General features: G+C 40.4%; 1 protein-coding gene across 1 annotated transcript; it reads right to left on the minus strand.

Moving 5' to 3' along the window:
* Positions 1-2,663: 2,663 nt before the first annotated feature.
* Positions 2,664-11,562, minus strand: LYRM1 (LYR motif containing 1). The gene is made up of 3 exons (XM_055409627.2): positions 11,380-11,562; positions 7,417-7,509; positions 2,664-4,311 (listed from the first exon to the last, which is right to left on the minus strand). The coding sequence occupies exons 1-3, from the start codon at positions 11,536-11,538 to the stop codon at positions 4,195-4,197; spliced, it is 369 nt and encodes a 122-aa protein (XP_055265602.2). The 5' UTR covers positions 11,539-11,562; the 3' UTR covers positions 2,664-4,194.
* Positions 11,563-19,995: the final 8,433 nt, after the last annotated feature.

A 19,995-nucleotide genomic window follows, 5' to 3' on the forward strand; every position in this document is an offset into this window, starting at 1 on the left:
TGGCATGTGTCTCAACACAGAAAATAAAAAGAGTATCATTCTTGACTGAAATATAGCTTTCCTTTCTTGAGAGTCACATGGTATGATGATGATCACCAGGGAAGCCCAAATGATGATGACAGTTATTCTAATGGAGCACTTGCTATGATCTAGGTATTTTAGAGCAGTCCTATAAAGTAGGTTATTATCCTCACTTTATGGGTGCAGAAACCAAAATATAGAGAAAGTAATATTCTCTAAGTCAGGTAGTTACTAAAATAGTGGAGCCTAATTTTCAATATAGGCTATAATAGGATTCTTCAGCCTAGACCTTGAGTCACATGGCTAAGCTCCCTGATTTTTTTTTCCCTATTATTTTGCCATAACTGTCACTGAATTTTAATTGCTTCTCTCCTAGTCTGTTAGATAGCATCACCAACTCAATGGACATGAGTTTTATCAAAATCTGGAGATAGTGAAGGACAGGGAAGCCTGGTATGCTGCAGTCCACGGTGTTGCAAAGAGTCAGACATAATTTAGTGACTGAATTATAATCACTGTTGTCTCCATTTTAGTGATGCAAAAATGGAGGCTCCGAAAAGTAACAAGTTCAATTTTACAGCTAGCCAGTGGTAGAACTGGACCCCCAATTCTTCTTCACTAGCTTACACAGATGGGCAGAAATTTCAGGAATAAAGGGGACATGGGAGAATCATTATTTGTTGCTTGCCATGGTTTATCCTTGGGCTTTTGGCTATCTTGTTTGTTCCTATGATTGTCTTCCCCTGTAGAAGCTCAGGAAGACCAAGTATCTTGCCTATGATCACCCAGTTCTTTCACAGTGAGGAGCCAGGTTTTGAGCCAAGGTCTGTCTGGCTCTAGAACCCATTCATTTTTCACTGCTTCATGCTGTCTCCTTATTGAGGACTTGGGTATATTGGGATGTGGAATTTTAGAGGAGATGTGTAGTTCCAACAACCATGTCCAAGAAATTTCTAGTTTATCACTGTTTCTCCCCAGGGCCAGCTGGAAGAGAATCCCAAAGGAGATAAAAACAAAATTCCTGATGTATTCTCAACTAACTGTCCTGTAGCTCTTTGGCTGTAAATGGCTACTTCCAAGGCATTCCATTGGTCAGTTCATAGATGAGCAAAGACATAAGACTTCTTGAGTCTTAATGTGTCTGGCCTGGCCTCCCAGCTTCACTAGAAGAAACGTTCTGACCTGGACTGTTTTTCTTGAATGAAGCTTCTGAGAACTACGTAAACATATTTCAGAAAACTTGTTTCTTCATGGGAACATGGAGTCAATAAAATTCTGATTGAGGATTCTGAATTTTGAGGTCAGCAAATCATCTAATTGATCCTTAAGTGCAAAAGCAGGGCAGGGCTGGGGTGGGGGGTGGTTCTCCAAATCTTGCCAGTGGGCAATAAAGAGTGAGGAGGAGATACTTTTTCTCAGCTCTAAGTATGTGGCTCAAAAGCTATTTTTTTTTTTTTTTAAGAAACGTAACTTTTTCCAATAGAGGGGGAAAAATCAGAATTAACAGATAGCTAGAACTGCCATATTGTCTATTATTCCAAATAGATTGTTAAGTCATATGAGATGGAAAGGTGGTCAGGAACCCAAATCCCTGAAATCTTGGACTGGTTGAGGTAAGTCAGATTGCAAACTATAAGGCAGTAAAGAGGTTGCTAAAAGGACAACTGAAATTCAATTACAGTTATTTAACTCCAGCTTCAGCAGCAAAAAGCTGATGGAGGCACGGACTGTTTCATTCCTCAGCGGTCAAGGGACAGAATGTTTTTATGTGATGGATTAAATTTTTGTAATTTAAAAAAATTTCCCTCTGGGAAAGTGCAGTAGGTTCTTCAGAAGTCCTGGTGAATTAGAGGCTGGAACTCTGGAGCAGAAACGGCCAGAGATCAGCTCCGTGAGAAGCTGTAGGCCCTGTCTATAAATAGCTCAGCAGATGACATCAGACAAACCTTGTCACCAAGCTAGTTCTTTCTCTGGCTCTTGAGTAAATAGTTTTCAGTCCTTGTCAGCCTTGGAAGAAAATGTCATTAAAAGAGGGGGTGTAGGGGATGCTTCCAAAAGACCAAAGAAGGAGATTTAATAGGGGGTTGAAGAGAAACTGAAAAAGTTATTATAAAACAGGTTTCATGGAAAGTTTGGGAGGAAATTATGATTTTGTGTAATAGAGTATGCATCTTTGCAAAGGCAGGTAGGCATATATAATTCAAACTTAGCTTAAGATTCCTGGCACACAGAAGGTACTTAGAAGTTAACTAGCAATTAGATGGGAGAAGGCAATGGCACCCCACTCCAGTACTCTTGCCTGGAAAATCCCATGGGCGGAGGAGCCTTGGGGTCGCAAAGAGTCGGACACGACTTAGCTTCTTCACTTTCACTTTTCACTTCATGCACTGGAGAAGGAAATGGCAACCCACTCCAGTGTTCTTGCCTGGAGAATGCCAGGGACAGTGGAGCCTGGTGGACTGCCATCTGTGGGGTCGCACAGAGTTGGACACGACTGAAGTGACTTAGCAGCAGCAGCAGCAATTAGACGGACTTTCATTTTGGAGGAGTCCTTCCATTTTGGAGGAAGGATGATTTCTACTTCTTATAGAGTAAGATAAAAACTGCGTATTCAAAATCACCTTGAATTACCTAGAAAGGGATCATGATGGAGACAGCAAGTCATGTTTCACTCAGTTCAGCACAGCTAGTTTTTCCTCCATTCCAAGAACAGGTCATTGTTTCATTGACTGACCACCAGATAAAGTAGATGGCTTGAGTTCATAGGCCTTATATTGTTTTAGAAACACTTAATTTAAACATTAGAACCACCTCTTGGTAGGGAAATACTTCCACTATGAGATCAGACAGAAAGAGACTGACTGATGGAACAGCATATTGATGTCTCCGAATTCAAGTTAGGCTGGGGTATGTGCTCACTGAATGGCTGTGGAGTGGCCAACATGCTAACCAACACATTTAAATTTCTCTCTCTTCATCAAAGGCCTATAGCTATATTTTTATTAAATATGCACGTGCTGTATCTCTACTGACACAGTATTATATTTGCTCTCAATGTTATTGACAAACCCTGCAATATTTACTCAACCTAGGCATGAAAAAGCATGCTCCTGCTCACAGGAACATTTTGAAACTGAAATATATACACTTTAGAGAATCTGTGTGACAAGGGAATCCTAAACTAGGTATGGGCAGGAAGTTATCAACTTCTGCTTCTGAGGGTCATAAGGGCATTTTGGTAAATGGTACAGAGAGACCAAAATAAATAGAGATTTTCCTTTATTGGTGATTACCCATCCCCTCTGGAGGTAAGAGGGAATGACGCTGATATACAAATGACCTGCCATGGGAATCTCACCTGTATCCACACATCTCTACTTGTTCCATTTCTGTTTGGACATAATTTGAAAGCCAGCTTAGCTCTTGTACTTCCTAATTATGTTAAGATAAATTTCTCATAATGAATGTAGTGTGAGTTTCTAGTGAGCCTTTCAGGTCTTAGGTGTATCCAAAGTAATCACAGGCTGTAAGATAAATTAAATATATGCATTTACCTAAGATATGCACTTTTGTGTATGTGTATGTATGTGTATGTCTGGGGCAGAGATATGTCTCATAAAATTTCAATGAAAAACCATGACTGATCCAAAGATGCACTTTTTAAGGGAATTTTATCTGGAAATGGGAAGTTCCAAAAGACAACAAAACACACACAAAATGTCCACTTTTAAGTAAATCTACAACTTGGAAAAAAAAAAAAGGCCTAAAAATATTCTGAAGGGTTGTGTATAATTCTAAAGTAGCCATGAGACCTTCCATCAACTGGCTAATTTCTTCATATCAGCTGGCATGTCTGGTGATTGGCATTCCCTTGAAAGCTTTTGTCACCCTTCAGTCTTCTGCCCACAGGCTTTAGTTTTGTTTCCAAGTGGTGCTTCAGTGAGGATATAAGGTCCATGACCTCTAAAGTTAGTGTTTGTCTCATCAGGCAGCGAGATCCTGAAAAACTGTAGTGATGTGTGAGCACACATCATTCGGACAGTACCAATATTTCAGAAGTTTTAAGAAGATAATTGGATTTTTGCTCCTAATCTAGAAGAATTTTGTTAACTGGTTTATATTCAAGGCCTAGTTGGCTCATCGTTCTTAGGAAAAAAAAAATTTTATTCTGAGTTAGGAAACTTCATCATGAGATCTGAGATATACTGGTTTGGAAAATTTCCTCAGTTTCTCCTGGCTTCGAAGTCCCCGGCCTCGTAGTGGGGTAAGGCCCATGGGAGGCAGATGAATCTGAATAATGAGAATAATGATAATATTAAAAATTATAGGACTTCCCTGGTGGCACGGTGGATAAGAATCTGCCTGCCAATGCAGGGGACATGGGTTTGGTCCCTGGCCCGGGAGCAACTAAGCCTGTTGTGCCACAACAACTGAAGCTGTGTGCCCTACAGCCTGCACACCACAAATAATGAGCCTGTATGCTGCAACTACTGTAGCCCGAGCTCCCTAGAGTCTGTGTTTCACAAGAGAAGTCACTGCAATGAGAAGCCCATGCACTGCAACGAAGAGTAGCCACCGCTTGCGGCAATTAGAGAAAGCCCACACAACAGTACTAAAGACCCAGCACAACCAAAAATAAATAAAGAATTGCAATCATTGCAGCAGCTTATATTCACCAAAGATTTACCAGGTACTATGTTCTCTGCTAAGTGCTAACTCTATGTTGTTGTTTTTCAGTTGCTAAGTCATCTCCAACTCCTTGCAACCCCATATCAGGCTTCCCTGTCCTTCACTATCTCCCAGAGTTTGCTCAAACTCATGTTTTGACTCATGACGCCATCCAACCATCTCGTCCTCTGTCACCTTCTTCTTCTCCTGCCCTCAATCCTTCCCAGCATCAGGGTCTTTTCCAATGAGTCAGCTCTTTGCATCAGGATCAAAGTATTGGAGCTTCAGTTTCAGCATCAGTCCTTCCAATGAATATTCAGGGTTGATTTCCTTTAGGATTGACTGGTTGGATCTCCTTGCAGTCCATGGGACTCTCAAGAGTCTTCTCCAGCAGCACAGCTCAAAAGCAACAATTATTCAGCGCTCAGTCTTCTTTATGGTCCAACTCACATATCTATACGTGACTACTGGAAAAAACATAGCTTTGACTATATGGACGTTTGTCGGTAAAGTGATGTCTTTGCTTTTTAATACGCTATCTAGGTTTGTCATAGCTTTTCTTCCCAAGGAGCAAGCATCTTTTAATTTCATGGCTGAAATTAAAATCATCCATAGTGATTTTAGAGCCTAAGAAAATAAAATCTGCCACTGTTTCCATTTTTTCCCCTTCTATTTGCCATGAAGTGATGGAATCAGATGCCATGATCTTAGTTTTCTGAATGCTGAGTTTTAAGTCAGCTTTTTCACTCTCCTCTTTCACCTTCATCAAGAGATTCTTTAGTTCCTCTTTGCTTTCTGCCATTATGGTAGTATCATCTGCATATTGGAGGTTGTTGATATTTCTCAAAGCAATCTTGGTTCCAGCTTGTGACTCATCCTGCCTGGCATTTCACATGATCTACGCTGCATATAAGTAAAATAAGCAGGGTGACAATATACAGCCTTAACGTACTCATTTCCCAATTTTGAATCAGTCTGCTGTTCCATGTCTGGTTCTAACTGTTGCTTCTTGACCTGCATACATGTTTCTCAGGTGACAGGTAAGGTGGTCTGTTATTCCCATCACTTGAAGAATTTCCAGTTTTTTGTGATCCACGCAGTCAGAGGCTTTAAGATAGTCAATGAAGCATGGGTGTTGGCAATTTGATCTCTGGTTCCTCTGCCATTTCTAAATCCAGTTGGTACACCCAGCTTGTAACTCTATACTGATTCATTATTCCTTATAGTCCTTATACACATTAATTCTCAATATAATCTCACAAAGAGTATTATTCTAATATTCATAGATGAGAAAATAGAGGCTCAGAAGGTTGAATAACTTGCTCATGATTATATATTAAGTGGTAGAACCAGGATTTGAATCCCGATCTGTCTGACTCCAAAGCGTGTGCTCTCTTTGCCCTATTTCCTGCATGGAGGGGAAAAGCCACAGATCATATAGTGAAATGAGAATCCAAAGAAGATGAGGAAAAAGTGTGTATACAAACTTGTTCTGTGCAGAGTGAAAAACTGGACTAACATAAATGTCCAGTGAATGGGTACTGGTTAAATTATGGCATATTCTTACAAAAGGATATAATACATCCATTTTAAAAGATGGAAGCAGAGATATGCAAAAAAAGGAAGTAAAAGAAATAGGCAATAACAGTATGCCTAGGTTCCCATGCACTTTAAGAAAATGGATGTACACGAGTACAGAAAAAAAGACTAAAAGGATATGTTACCGAACTATTAGGCTGAGCCAATAAAATATAATATTGCTGTTTTTGTAGGTCAAGAGTAGAATACTGGCAATTTCATACGGTCCAACATAAAAGTTATAGTGGTCACTCCCACAGCGTGAGAATTTTTGACAGTTTTCACTGTCTTATGCATTCCTTTAAAGTTTGGATTTTATTTATTCTTTTTTCTTAAATTATTATTATTATTTTTAAATTTTTATTTAATAAATGGTACAAAGCACAATGCCAAAAACATTAATAGTTAAAATTTCACCAAATGAAAAAATACTATAGAATACACAGTTGTAAAAAGCTACATTAAGTTATTTTACAACTGCCTCAAGCTGCAAAAAGAAAAAAAAATTTTTTCTTAAAAATTATTTATTTACATTTGTCTGTGCTGGGTCTTCAAAGCTGCTTGTGGGCTACTCTCTAGTTGTGGTGCACGGCTTCTCATTGTGGTGGCATCTCCACTTGCAGAGTATGGGCTCTAGGGCACCCAGATGTAGAAGTTGCAGCTTGAAGGCTCTAGAGTGAGGGCTCAGTAGTTGTGATGTATGAGCTTAGTTGCCTTGTGGCATGTAGAATATTCCTAGATCAGGGACTGAACCCATGTTCCCCACACTGGCAGGTGGGTTCTTAACCACTGGGCAACCAGAGAAATCCTGAATTTTATTTTTTTATTAACAATAAACCTGTTTTTTAGAATAATAGAAATAAAAATCTTTCCATAAAAAAGGTAAAAGTTAGAAAACTATATAAATGTGAGATGGATTTCCTTTCCATTTAGGGGAAAGCTGTACAAGCAGGAGAAGTGAGGCATTCACTGACATTTTAGTTTGTTGTAACAGGTTGGTGGCCATGCAAGCATAACTTATTTCCAACATGCCTCCTACAGGGGCTCTAGGCTTTTCGGCAAACACAAGCCCTCTTGGTATATATTCTTGGAAATAACTATGTTGACAAGGATAGGTACACACCACATGTTAACTGAAGTCACACTTACTGGCCTTGGATAAGGAATCTGGTAATGTAGTCCAATTTCAATCCTGGCTGTGCATTCATCTATACACTGTTTAATCAGGTCTGTGTCTGTGAGCTATTAAAAGGGAAAAAGAGGTGATATTGTTAGCATCTTTTCAATGCTACATAAAGTAGAGGTACACATTTTCTTAAACTTTTTCAGTTCATCAGCCACTAAATTACTGGTCATTTGAAAAATCAGAACAATTTAAGATTTCCTGTGGATTAAACTTTAAAAAATCATTTAGCTAATATAAGCACATAGTAAAAATAATTCAAATAATACAAAAGGATATAATGTAAAACAAAATCTTCTTCTTCTTCCTGTCTCTCAATTCCCCTTCTCAGAGACAATTATCAGAAGTTAGTTTGTTTTTCCAAGGATATTCTATGCATATATAAGTATACTTCTATAAGACCTAGTAGTTTTTCTTACAAGAATGAAACCTCTGAACCCTGCTTTTTCACAAACAACTTGAAGTTCCTTCTATATTTACACATATAGAGCTGCTTCATTCTTTTTAACAGCTGCACCAAATACCAACATATGACTGCATTATAATTTAACCAATCTTCCACCAATGGACATTTAGGTTATTTCCAATCTTTTGCCATTTTAAACAATGGATCTCATATTTTTAACTCTTACAGATAGTCCCTGCAGATTCAAATTACCCTCTAAGAGGTTGCACCAATTTATATTCCTATGAACAATCCATAAATTATATTCCTACCAACAAAGATCGAGAGTGCTTCTTCATACCCTACCCATATTGATCAAGTGTTTCAGCAATTGCTGTCTAGAAACCCCCTGAGTAAGATATTGGAGAATGATCCACCTTCTATTTTGAACTGCAAACTGTTTGCTCACTACTGAGGAGAAGAAATGACGTTTGAAATTTCCAAACAGTTAAACTGTGGTAGTCCAATTTCAAGTAAAGGAATAAAAAGTTCATTCTGAAAACAGAAAACCAGGAAGTAGATGAGGAGACAACACATGACTCTACTAAGAGTCTGAAAGTGGGCTTCAAAGCAGAGCTGGGTTGCATCAGCCCCAGATGACACCCACAGTGAAGCCTGGGCTACCATGGCTTGCAAATTCCAAGGGTGTTCCTGTCCTGTGGTACCTCTTGGAGCACAGAAAAGTTCTAGGACCTGCAATGCATAAAAAGAACCACAGCTGAGTCCCTTGGGACAGGGGCTCAGCTTTCTGACCTCTGTATTTCTCAGAAGCTATTCTTCTGATTGTCTACCTTGGAGGTAGATTTCCATGTTCTCATTTGCCTATTGGGATTCAGAGCAATTAATGAAATACATTTGGGTGATTATTAAGCTCTTACAGCAAGTGAGGTTACAGGAGACTACTTAGGTCTACATGAGGGATTAGGGAGAAAGAAGCCCCTAATAAAGATATGGGGACTGAGGGCTTCTAGGGCTCCAGCTGTCCATCTAAACAAGCTGGATTAGAGTTCTCCAAATTCAGTCATTCAGAGGCTGCCTGCATGATTTTGTCATCTCCACAACCACCTATACTAATATTAAACTTTCTCTTTAAATGGGCTCTGTAAGTACAGTACTTGTAAAATTATCTGATACTATGTTTTGTTTCTAAAACGTGGTAAAACAGTACAAATTTTAAAATAAAAAACCCATGTACCCTCCCCAACACAACAACATTATCTCATTCGTGTACTGGCACATATACCTCTCTCTGGCTTGTACCACACTGGGCCAATTCAAGCAGAGGCAAATGAAGGATTATTATTGCCTTAACTGTAAGCTCAAAGGGTATTGAGTAGTCCTTAGGTGACTGAACCTGCAAAGCTTTACTGGTCACATACTATTATGATATCCCCATCCCCAGGTTAGACACTGTGAGGCCATGGTACCTGCCTTCAACTGTCAAAGATGTTACCTGTGCAGAACAAATCTGACACATGAAGCTACAGAAAAGGCACAATGGTACATAATCAACAGGGCAATGACTGCACACTGCTATACAGGAATTCAGAGTAGGTGGTCATCATGGGGTTGGTTGAGGGCAGAGGACTTAAGGAAGACTTCCTGGAGAAGATTAATTGAATCAAAGTATTTGTAAGTGCTCATTAATTTAGTGACAACTATAGACGGCCATGAGATATACTAGAAAGGTATAAGAAACTGTCTATGTGTTCAAGGAACTGACAATCTGGTCAAGGAGACCATACCAACATAAATGAAACAAATAAGGAAAAAAAATTATGACTGTTTAATTATGGAAAGATATATAGGTCAGTGGTCTACAAAGTTTTTGATCATCTACTTCTTTCAATAAAAAAACTTCTGAGCCCTGAGAATTCCATGGTGGCTCAGTGGTTAGGACTTTCACTGCCGTGTCCCAGGGAACTAAGGTCCTACAAGCCACACAGTGTGGCAAAAAGAGAAAAAAATCCTGAGCCCATAGCTTCCATATGTGTATTTATAAATTTATTAAACTATTAATAATTCAATAATAAATATATATAGTAGATGTTTTTAAAGGAGCAATAAAAATAGAAACAGCACTTAATATTTTATTTCTGTTTCTCAAAGGACTATTTAGGACCTCAAGGGGTATACACACACTGATGTGGTATGCATGGTCTATGCTAAAAGCAGAAAAAGTCTGGGGAAGTTGGAGGATGGTCAGAAGGGAGGAAAGGAATTTCACAAGCAGGTTGGTATTAAAAGCATGGAGGCTTCAGGGATTATGAGAAGGGAAGGATATTATAGATTGGGAGGGCTTCTCAGGTAGCACTTAACCCCAGTGGTAATTTTACACTTCTTTCCATCTAACTCTGAAACATCTTTCAGGTTTTGCTCAGTTATATCCCTGATGTCTAGTCTGATGTTTGGAACATGGGAGACACTCAGCTACTTGTTGAATAAAAGAATGAGAGCAAAGGGTCACAAAGTAGTGGCAGAAGCTATGGCAGAAATGGGCAAAATGGGAAAGGGAGGTGTTCTTGTGGAAAGATGAATTCTTCTTTGGGCTATTATGCCTGTGGTGAGTTCCTACAGGTGGCTGATGAGAGACCAAGACATGGGATCTGGAGCCATGGTCTTTGGGCTTTGGAATGGAGGGGTGACCTTCAGAGGACCCTTATCGCTGGTGGGAGGGTGTGTGGAAAAGGGCAGAAAGGAGACTGAAACAGGGGTCAGAGAGGGAAAAATAAAGAGAGTAGACTGTCAGGAAGCTTCACAAAGTGAACAGTGACAATACTGAATTCATAAGATCAACGAGAAAGAGGCAAGAAAAGTCAGGAGCTGAAAACGGCTTTCCACGCTTAGAGCCAGACAGTCTTCCCAAGACGCTGACAGATAATACTTTATGGTTTGTCAAATCAAGCCTCTTAGAATGGTTTTTGGCTCCCTGGTATTTGGGTTCAGCTAGCTAATGGCGGCACTATTTTACCCAATTCTGAGGACCCACAGGGCAAAGCGTCTCTGCTAGCCAAAGAGGCTTTAGTTCAAAGCTCAGTTATGAAGGGAACCGTTGCCTTAATCCTATTCTCTTTCCTCTGAATGGGTTTATACTTGGAGGCTCTGAACAGCTTATGAATTGAAAAAGCCAAACACAACTCTGAGCACTTCCTGTGGGAGTGACCGACAACAGGCACCGCAAGTGAGGCACCGATCCTACGCTGGAAATTCTCACTGGACTGACTTGGGTCACCTGGCTCACGCGGTCTTCTGAGGATGCTGAGCCACTTACCAGCTGGACTGAGACTTGAAGGAAGTGAATAGAGAATGCCAGGCTGGGCTCTGTTTTCTGGGGGCTGGGTAAGCCAGCTAGGCCCCTTCTTGCTCCACATTCTGTCCCTCTAATTTGTGCTGCTCAGTCCTCTCAACTATAGGATAGGAAAGAAATGAACAAACACCACAAGAATTGCTCTCCGCCTTGCAATCTCCAACGGGGCCTACTTACATTTTTATTTTTTTGGAACAGCGTTCTGGCTTCATTTAATATGTACTGTTTTTCTTTAATGGTGTCTTCCATCTGCCCTGATGCAGCCTGCCATTTCCTCGCAAGCCTGAAAATTCTGCGGTAGAGGCCAAGAACTTCTTGTCGTGTTGCCATTGTCATCTTCTGACCCACCAAAATAGAAGGGAGGATAATTTGCATAAAAATTCAGTTTGACAGTAGGCAGTACAGCAGCTGTACATTAAAAAAAAAAATCAAGCTCTTTAACTAGTCTAGAAAGTAACTGCTCTTTCTCAACAGATATGTTTGGCAACATTGCCAGAATGATGCTGTATAAATATCAGGATTCTCTTAGACAGCCTTGTACATCATCCCTTAGTTGAAGGTTGTTCAACCTTGCTGTTTGCCATGATGACTATTTTTATGAATATGACAATACAAAAATGCACATTTAATGTTCTTTAAACCAGTATATTCTTTCTCATATCTTAGAAATGATACTTTTAGTGTATATACTGGTAAAACTACATTACTAACTTGAGTGCAAAGGAGAAGGCACATTTTGAATAACTGAATTTTCCAGTTATGTGAGAACTTGAGTTTAATGCAGGGGTTGTAAACTGAAGTGCCTCTGGGGCCCAGCAGGCAACAAAATGAAGAAATTTGGCTAGTGGGGATAGTGGCCAGCTAGAGAAGATGTGCCCCCTTGAAACAGTTGCGACTCAGTCCCAGCCAGCTATTCTCATATAGACTTGAGGGACTAAGGGTGCCAGATTTCCTGACAGCTTAACAATAGGTGGCAGTCAAGATGTTTAAAATAAGAAATTTCAAAAAACAGTATTTATTTTTGAAAATGCAAGTACCACGAGGGCCAAATAAAATGAGTCTGCAGGCTCAATTCCACTTGTCAGGTTGCAGTCTTTTTTAGTTCATCATAATCTTGTTGAAAATATTTCTCAAAATTGTTGGTCTACTTCCTTCCTTCCTTGTCCACATAAGAACTGTATATAAGTACAACTGAAAATCTTTCTGATCACTGAAGATCTTGTGGCCCCTCTGAGTTTTCACTCTGAAATACATCAATTTTAATTTCAGAGGATTTGGCTAAGGGAACCAACCCAAGTATATTCCTGAAAGCTAGCAGTAGTTTTAAAACTTAAATTCCTGTTAAAGTCATTATAAAATATTTCAGATAGTGATATATTCATAAAGAAACTTAAACAATAAATTATATATATAGTCAAAACCCCATTGTACCCCTTCCAAATCAAATTCCCTCTCCTCTCCCCTAGAAGGAATCACTATCCTGAATTTGTTTACCTTTCTCACATATTGGGCTTCCCTGATAGCTCAATTGGTAAAAGAATCTGTCTGCAATGCAGGAGACCCTGGTTCGATTCCTGGGTCAGGAAGATCTGTTGGAGAAGGGATAGGCTACCCACTCCAGTATCCTGGCCTAGAGAATTCCATGGACTAATGTATAGTCCATGGGGTCACAGAGTCAGACACGACTGAGTGACTTTCACTTCACTTCTCACATATAGTTTTATGCTTAATATTGCTGAGCCAGTTAAAAATTTTATATATATGAGGTATTATATCCCTCCACTTGCCTTTTTTGCCCATACTTGTACAATTCATCCATATCCTGTAGCTGTGGTTCATATATTCTAACTACTGCAATTCAGTCCACTGCATGAAGCTATCCCAACATACTTGTCTATTCTCCTACTGATGGACACTGAATTTTTTCCCCTTCCCTCTCTTTTTTACTGATGTAAAATCTTCAGCCTATTTTTTTAAATAATTTTATTTATTTATTTATTTATGGTTGTGCTGGGTCTTTGTTGCTGTGTGGGGTTTTCTCTAGACTGGCAAATGGGGGCTACTCTCCAGTTGTGGTTCACGAGCTTCTCATCTCGTGGCTTCTCTTGTTCTGGAGCACTGGCTCCAGGGCACAGTCTTCAATAGTTGCAGCATGTGGGCTCAGTAGTTTTAGCTCCCGGGCTCTTGAGCATGGCTCAAATAGTTCTGGTGCACAGGCTTAGTTGCTCTACGGCATATAGGATCTTCCTGGAACCAGGGATCAAACCCGTATCTCCTGCGTTGGCAGGTGGACTCTACCACTTATCCACCAGGGAAGCCCTAGCCTATACCCTTACTGTTAACTTCTACATCTAAAAGAAATTCAGGGATCTTGAGCAAGATGGCACAGTGGGAAGACCCTGAGCTCACTTCTACAGGCACACCAAAATTGCAACTATTGATGAGAAAGTCTGGAATATAACAGAAGAGATCTCCTACAACTAAATATATAAAGAAGGAATCACAATGAAATGGGTAGGAGGGGTGGAGCTGTGATATAGTCAAGATCCATACCCCTAAGTGGATAACCCACAAACAGAAGAATAATTACAATTGCAGAAGTTCTCAAGAAGCAAAAGCTCCAAGCTCCACATCAGGTTCCTCAGGTTGGGAGTCTGGCACAAGGAAAACAAGCCCCTAGAATGATTGGCTTTGAAAGTCAGAGAGGCTTACATTTTAGAGATCCAGAGAGTGGTGGGATATAGAGACTGTTCTTAAAGGGTACATACAGACTATCACATGGGCAGAAGCAGTAATGTGAAGGAGCCTAGGTCAGACCCACATGCTGATCTTTAAGAGTCTTTTGGAGACACAAGAGACAATTGGAGCTCGTCCTGGACTCATAGAAACTGATGGCAAGTGTTTTGGGGAGCTCGTTTCACCACGTGGACCTACTGCTGGCAAGTATCACTTTGGAATTCTTCCTCTAGCTTATTAGACATCAACCAGACGTCACCAACCTGTCTGGGATGCCTCAGGCCAAGTAGCTAGCTGAGCAGAGACACACCCCACCAACCACCAAACAAGCTGCCTTAAGATTTCCTGAACCCACAGCCATCTCAGGACATGGTTCTATCCACAAAAGGGCCAGGAACTTGCCCCACACAACACACACACCAGCCCCAGGACTTCCAAGACTCTGCGGCCTACCCTGAAGGGACATTTGGACATAGCTCTGCCTACCAGTGCGGCAACACTAGCCTCAGGACCACTACAGCCCTGAAGCCTGCCATGGCAGGACCCAACCCACGTGCCATCAGGCTGGCACCAGGCGCAGAATCCCTAGGCCACCACCACCAAGCCAGTATCAGCTCTGAGACATGTTGGGACCTTTAGAGTCAGCTGCCCCAGGATCAGGCCTCATCTACCAGCAGCCAACACAAGCTTTGGGATACCCTGTGCTCTGTAGCCAGCTGTGTCAGGAATCAGCTGCACTCATCAGCTGGTAGATGCTAGACTGGGGAACCATGATTCTGCAAACACCCACCCCAGAACCTGGCTCTACCCACCAGAGAGCCAGCATTAGCCCTATGGCCCCTTATGATTTTATAGCCAGCTGTCTCGTGACCCAGTCCCACCAATCAGCAGTTGGCAGTATCAGAACAAGTCTGGGTCTAACAAGCAGTTAGACAAAGGGCCAGCCATGCCTACCAGACTGCCCACAGTAGTCAGCCTACCATAATTGAAGGACCCATGCAGTTCACCTAGTGGGTACCCCTTGAGCATATACCACTTGAGGTTATCTGATGACCAGATAAGAGTATGGTGGCAGGATGCACAGAATGTTTCCTACAAAAGACCATTTTTCCAAGGTCAGGAAATGAAATCAATCTACCAGATATATAGACATAAAAATGGCAAATTAGGCAAAATTAGGTGATAGAGGAACATGTTCCAAATGAAGGAATAAGATAAAATCCTAGAAGAAAAACTAAGTGAAGTAGAAATAGGTTATTTACCCAATAAAGAGTTCAAGGTAATAAACATGATCAAAGAACATGGGAGAAGAATGGATAAATAGAGTGAGAAGTTACACATTTTTAACAAAGAGAAAATATAAAGAAAGGGTTAGAAAATATAAGGAAAACCAAATAGAGATGAAGAGTATAATAACTGAAATAAAAGACACAGTAATGTAAATCACTGAAGGTGAACAGAAAAAAGAATTAAGAATAAAAAGAAATCTAGGAGACATTTAGGAAAACAACAAGCACACTAACATTCACAATAAAAGGGTCCTAGAAGAGAGAGAGAAAGGGGCAGAGAACATATCGGAAGACATAATAGCTGAAAATTCCTCTAGCATGGGCAAGGAACCAGACATACAGGTACAGGAAGCACGGAGAGTCCCAAATAGGATCAACCCAAGGAAGGCCACACAAAAACACACTGCAATTAAAATGGCAAAAATTAAAGATAAAGAGAGAATATTAAAAGCAGCAAGGGAAAACTAACAAGTTACCTACAAGGGAACTCCCATAAGACTATTGGCTGACTTTTCAGCAGAAACTCTGCAGGCCAGAAAGGAGTGGTATAATATGTTAGTATTTAGAGGGATGAACGGGGAAAACCTACAGCCAAGAATATTCTACCTGGAAAGATTTTCATTCAGATTTGATGGAAAGATCAAAAATTTTATAAAGAAGCAAAAGCTAAAAGGGTTCAGCACCACCCAAAATAGTTTAGAAGATGTTAAGAGAACTTCTCTAAGTGAAAAATAAGGCCACAACTAGAAACATAAAAATTACAAAAGGTAAAAAGCTCACTGGTAAAGGCAAATATATAGTAAAGGTAGTAAATCAACTATATACAAAGCTAATAGGAAGGTTAAAAGACAGAAGAAATAAACTCATCTATGTTTGCAATAAGTACATAAGGGATATACAAAACAGAAAGTTGTAAAATATGATGTCAAAAACAGTAATTGTCGGGGAGGGAAGTAAAAATGCAGGGTTATTAAATGCATCTGAAATTAAAAGATCAGCAATTTTTAAAAATTAATTTATTTTAATTGGAGGCTAACTACAATATTGTAGTGGTTTTTGCCATACACTGACATGAATCAGCCATGGGCGTACATGTGTCCTCCCATCCTGAAACCCCCTCCCACCTCCCTCCCCATCCCATCCCTCAGGGTCATCCCAGTGCACCAGCCCTGAGCACCCTGTCTCATGCATCGAACCTGGACTGGCAGTCTATTCCACAGATGATAATATACATGTTTCAATGCTATTCTCTCAAATCATCCCACCCTCGCCTTCTCCCACAGAGTCCAAAAGTCTGTTTTTTACATCTGTGTCTCCTTTGCTGTCTCACATATAAGGTCATCATTACCATCTTTCTAAATTCCATATATATGCATTAATATACTGTATTGGTGTTTTTCTTTCTGACCTACTTCACTCTGTATAATAGGCTCCAGTTTCATCCACCTCATTAGAACTGATTCAATGCATTCTTTTTTTAATACCTGACTAATATTTCATTGTGTATATGTAACACAGCTTTCTTATCCATTCATCTGCCAATGGACATCTAGGTTGCTTCCATGTCCTGGCTATTATAAACAGTGCTGCGATGAACACTGGGGTACACGTGTCTCTTTCAATTCTGGTTTCCTCGGTGTGTATGTTCAGCAGTGGGATTGCTGGGTCGTATGGCTGTTCTATTTCCAGTTTTTTAAGGAATCTCCACACTGTTCTCTATAGTGGCTGTACTAGTTTGCACTCATACCAACAGTGTAAAAGGGTTCCCTTTTCTCTGCACCCTCTCCAGCATTTACTGTTTGTAGACTTTTTGATAGCAGCCATTCTGACTGGCTTGAGATTGTAACTCATTGTGGTTTGGATTTGCATTTCTCTGATAATGAGTGATGTTGAGCATCTTTTCATGTGCTTGTTAGTCATCTGTATGTCTTCTTTGGAGAGATGTCTGTTTAGTTCTTTGGCCCATTTTTTGATTGGGTCCTTTATTTTTCTGGAATTGAGCTGCAGGAGCTGCTTGTATATTTTTGAGATTAATTCTTGGTCAGTGGTTTTGTTTGCTATTATTTTCTCCCATTCTGAAGGCTGTCTTTTCACCTTGCTTATAGTTTCCTTCCTTGTACAAAAGCTTTTAACTTTAATTCAGTTCAGTTCAGTCGCTCAGTCGTGTCTGACTCTTTGCGACCCCATGAATCACAGCACGCCAGGCCTCCCTGTCCATCACCAACTCCCGGAGTTCACTCAAACTCGTGTCCATCGAGTCGGTAATGCCATCCAGCCACCTCATTCTCTGTCGTCCCCATCTCCTCCCACCCCCAATCCCTCCCAGCATCAGAGTCTTTTCCAGTGAGTCAACTCGTCACATGAGGTGGCCAAAGTATTGAGAGTTTCAGCTTCAGCATCAGTCTTTCCAATGAACACCCAGGATTGATCTCCTCTAGAATGGACTGGCTGGACCTCCTTGCAGTCCAAGGAACTCTCAAGAGTCTTCTCCAGTGCCACAGTTCAAAAGCATCAATTCTTTGGCGATCAGCTTTCTTCACAGTCCAACTCTCACATCCATACATGACCATGGGAAAAACCATAGGTCCCATTTATTTTTGCTTTTATTTCCATTACTCTGGGGGGTGGGTCATAGAGGATCCTGCTGTGATTTATGTCAGAGAGTGTTTTGCCTATGTTTTCCTCTAGGAGTTTTATAGTTTTATAGTTTTTGGTCTTACGGTCTTACATTTAATCCAAAGATCAGCAATTTAAAATAATCATGTGTGTACACACACACACACACACACACATATATATATACACATATTTATGGCTATACATAAACCTGTATTGCTATACATAATTGTGTGTGTATATAAATATATGCTGCTGCTAAGTCACTTCAGTTGTGTCCGACTCTTTGTGACTCCATAGAAGGAAGCCCACCAGGCTCCCCTGTCCCACTAAAAATACTCATCAAATCACAAAAGAAGAAAACAAAAGAAAAAGAAAAGAACAACAAAAACTACATAAACAATCCCAAAACAATGAACAAGATGACAAGTATATGTGTTTGTGCATGCTAAGTCACTCAGTCGTGTTTGACTCTTTGTGACCCCATGGACTGTAGCCCTCCAGGCTCCTCTGTCCATAGGATTTTCCAGCAAGAATACTGGAGTAGATTGCCATTTCCTCCTCCAGCAGATCTTCCTGACCCAGGGGTCGAACCCACATCTCCTACTTTGGCAGGAGGATTCTAAGCCACCTGGGAAGCCCAACATCCATTACACCTCACAGGAAAAAACACTGAAAAGGAATTCACACAAATTAAGAGAGATCATCATGCATTATGGCTAATCATAATGAAAACTCATAGAATTGATGATGTTTTTCCTGGTAAAGAAACAGGTTTCTGAGTTTCTGGCTATCCCTAAAACTCCATGGTTTCATACAAAAATACATGAGTCAGTTCCTGTGAGGAGCAGAGTCTGCAACAACCTTCTGTTCACAACTGCTTTAACTGTCATTAACAGATTAAACTTCCTTGACCGCACAATACCAAAAGAGGAAGGTGAAGGCGATCTGGCATATTAAAACAGCAGCAACCTTCTCCAAAGTCTGACTTTCATTTCTTTCTTTCTACTTTCTCCAAAGTCTGACTTTCATTTCTTTCTTTCTACTACTCAAAGAACCACAGCTTCATACTTTAACTGCTCAAACTATATATATCTGATACACAAGCCTTGCCATTACAATACTTGAGGTAACAAGCAGAACTAACAACTCGTATTTAACAGGACCATTTTCAAAACACTTTAATGTTTAAGTGTTTTGAAAACTAATCCTGGTACTTCCCTGGTGATACAATGATTGAGAATCCGCCTCCCAATGCAGGGGAAGCTGGTTTGATCCCTGGTCAGGGAACTAAAATCCCACATGCCTCGGGGCAACTGCTGAGCCCTTGTGCTCTAGAGCCTGTGCTCTACAAGAGAGGCTCACATGCTGCAAAAAACCCTAATCCTGAAAGGGAAATAAGTGATGTTTCCCTTTCCAACACTAGGTGACCCAGAAAACTCGAGTCCAAAAGATTTCCACAGACAGTCTAAGCTGTATTACGTACTATTAACAAGTGGGTGTTACAAAGTGATTCTAGAAACAAAATCAGCCATGTAAGTAAAAAAAAAAAAATTAAAGCTATTTTCCTTTTGGTTTATATTTCTATTCCTAGGAAGCAACATATTTAGGAAAAGTGCCTTTTCCCTAAAAGTTTTCCTCCTTTTGGATTTAATGGCTTGAAACCAACATTTACTCCTCTAATTATCAACAATCTCTCAGTATTGATGCAGGGCTGAATCAGCCCTTATCCTTCTTCACTGGTATCAGGGGTTGATCTGATGCAGCGGGGTCTGCTGGGATTCTCCAATGGGCGGTACAAGGAATATTAAGTTGTTTAGAGGCCCACAACTGAACTACAGTCACAACTGCCTGTGAAATCAGTTCTTATATTTAGAACTTTTTAAAGTTTTGTAACTTTTATCCTGAGACTGACAGTTCTTCAAATTCTGCTTTTCACTTCCTTAACCCTCAAATCCCAGAATGAGGAAAGATAAGAGATAGGAAGTGTGCCTGGGAGAAACTGTGACTGGAAATTGGGCTCTTCTCTTCAAGTCATCCTTCATGTATAAACACAGTGCCAGGATAAAACTTGTCATCAAGCACCCACCATGTGCAGCCTGTACTAGAAAGAAAAGGCTGATAAATGTCGCTGCTAGTACATTTTGGCCTC

This window comes from Moschus berezovskii, chromosome 27, assembly GCF_049115385.1.
Source record: "Moschus berezovskii isolate FMDL1 chromosome 27, NW_MosBer_1.0, whole genome shotgun sequence".
Taxonomy (NCBI): domain Eukaryota; kingdom Metazoa; phylum Chordata; class Mammalia; order Artiodactyla; family Moschidae; genus Moschus; species Moschus berezovskii.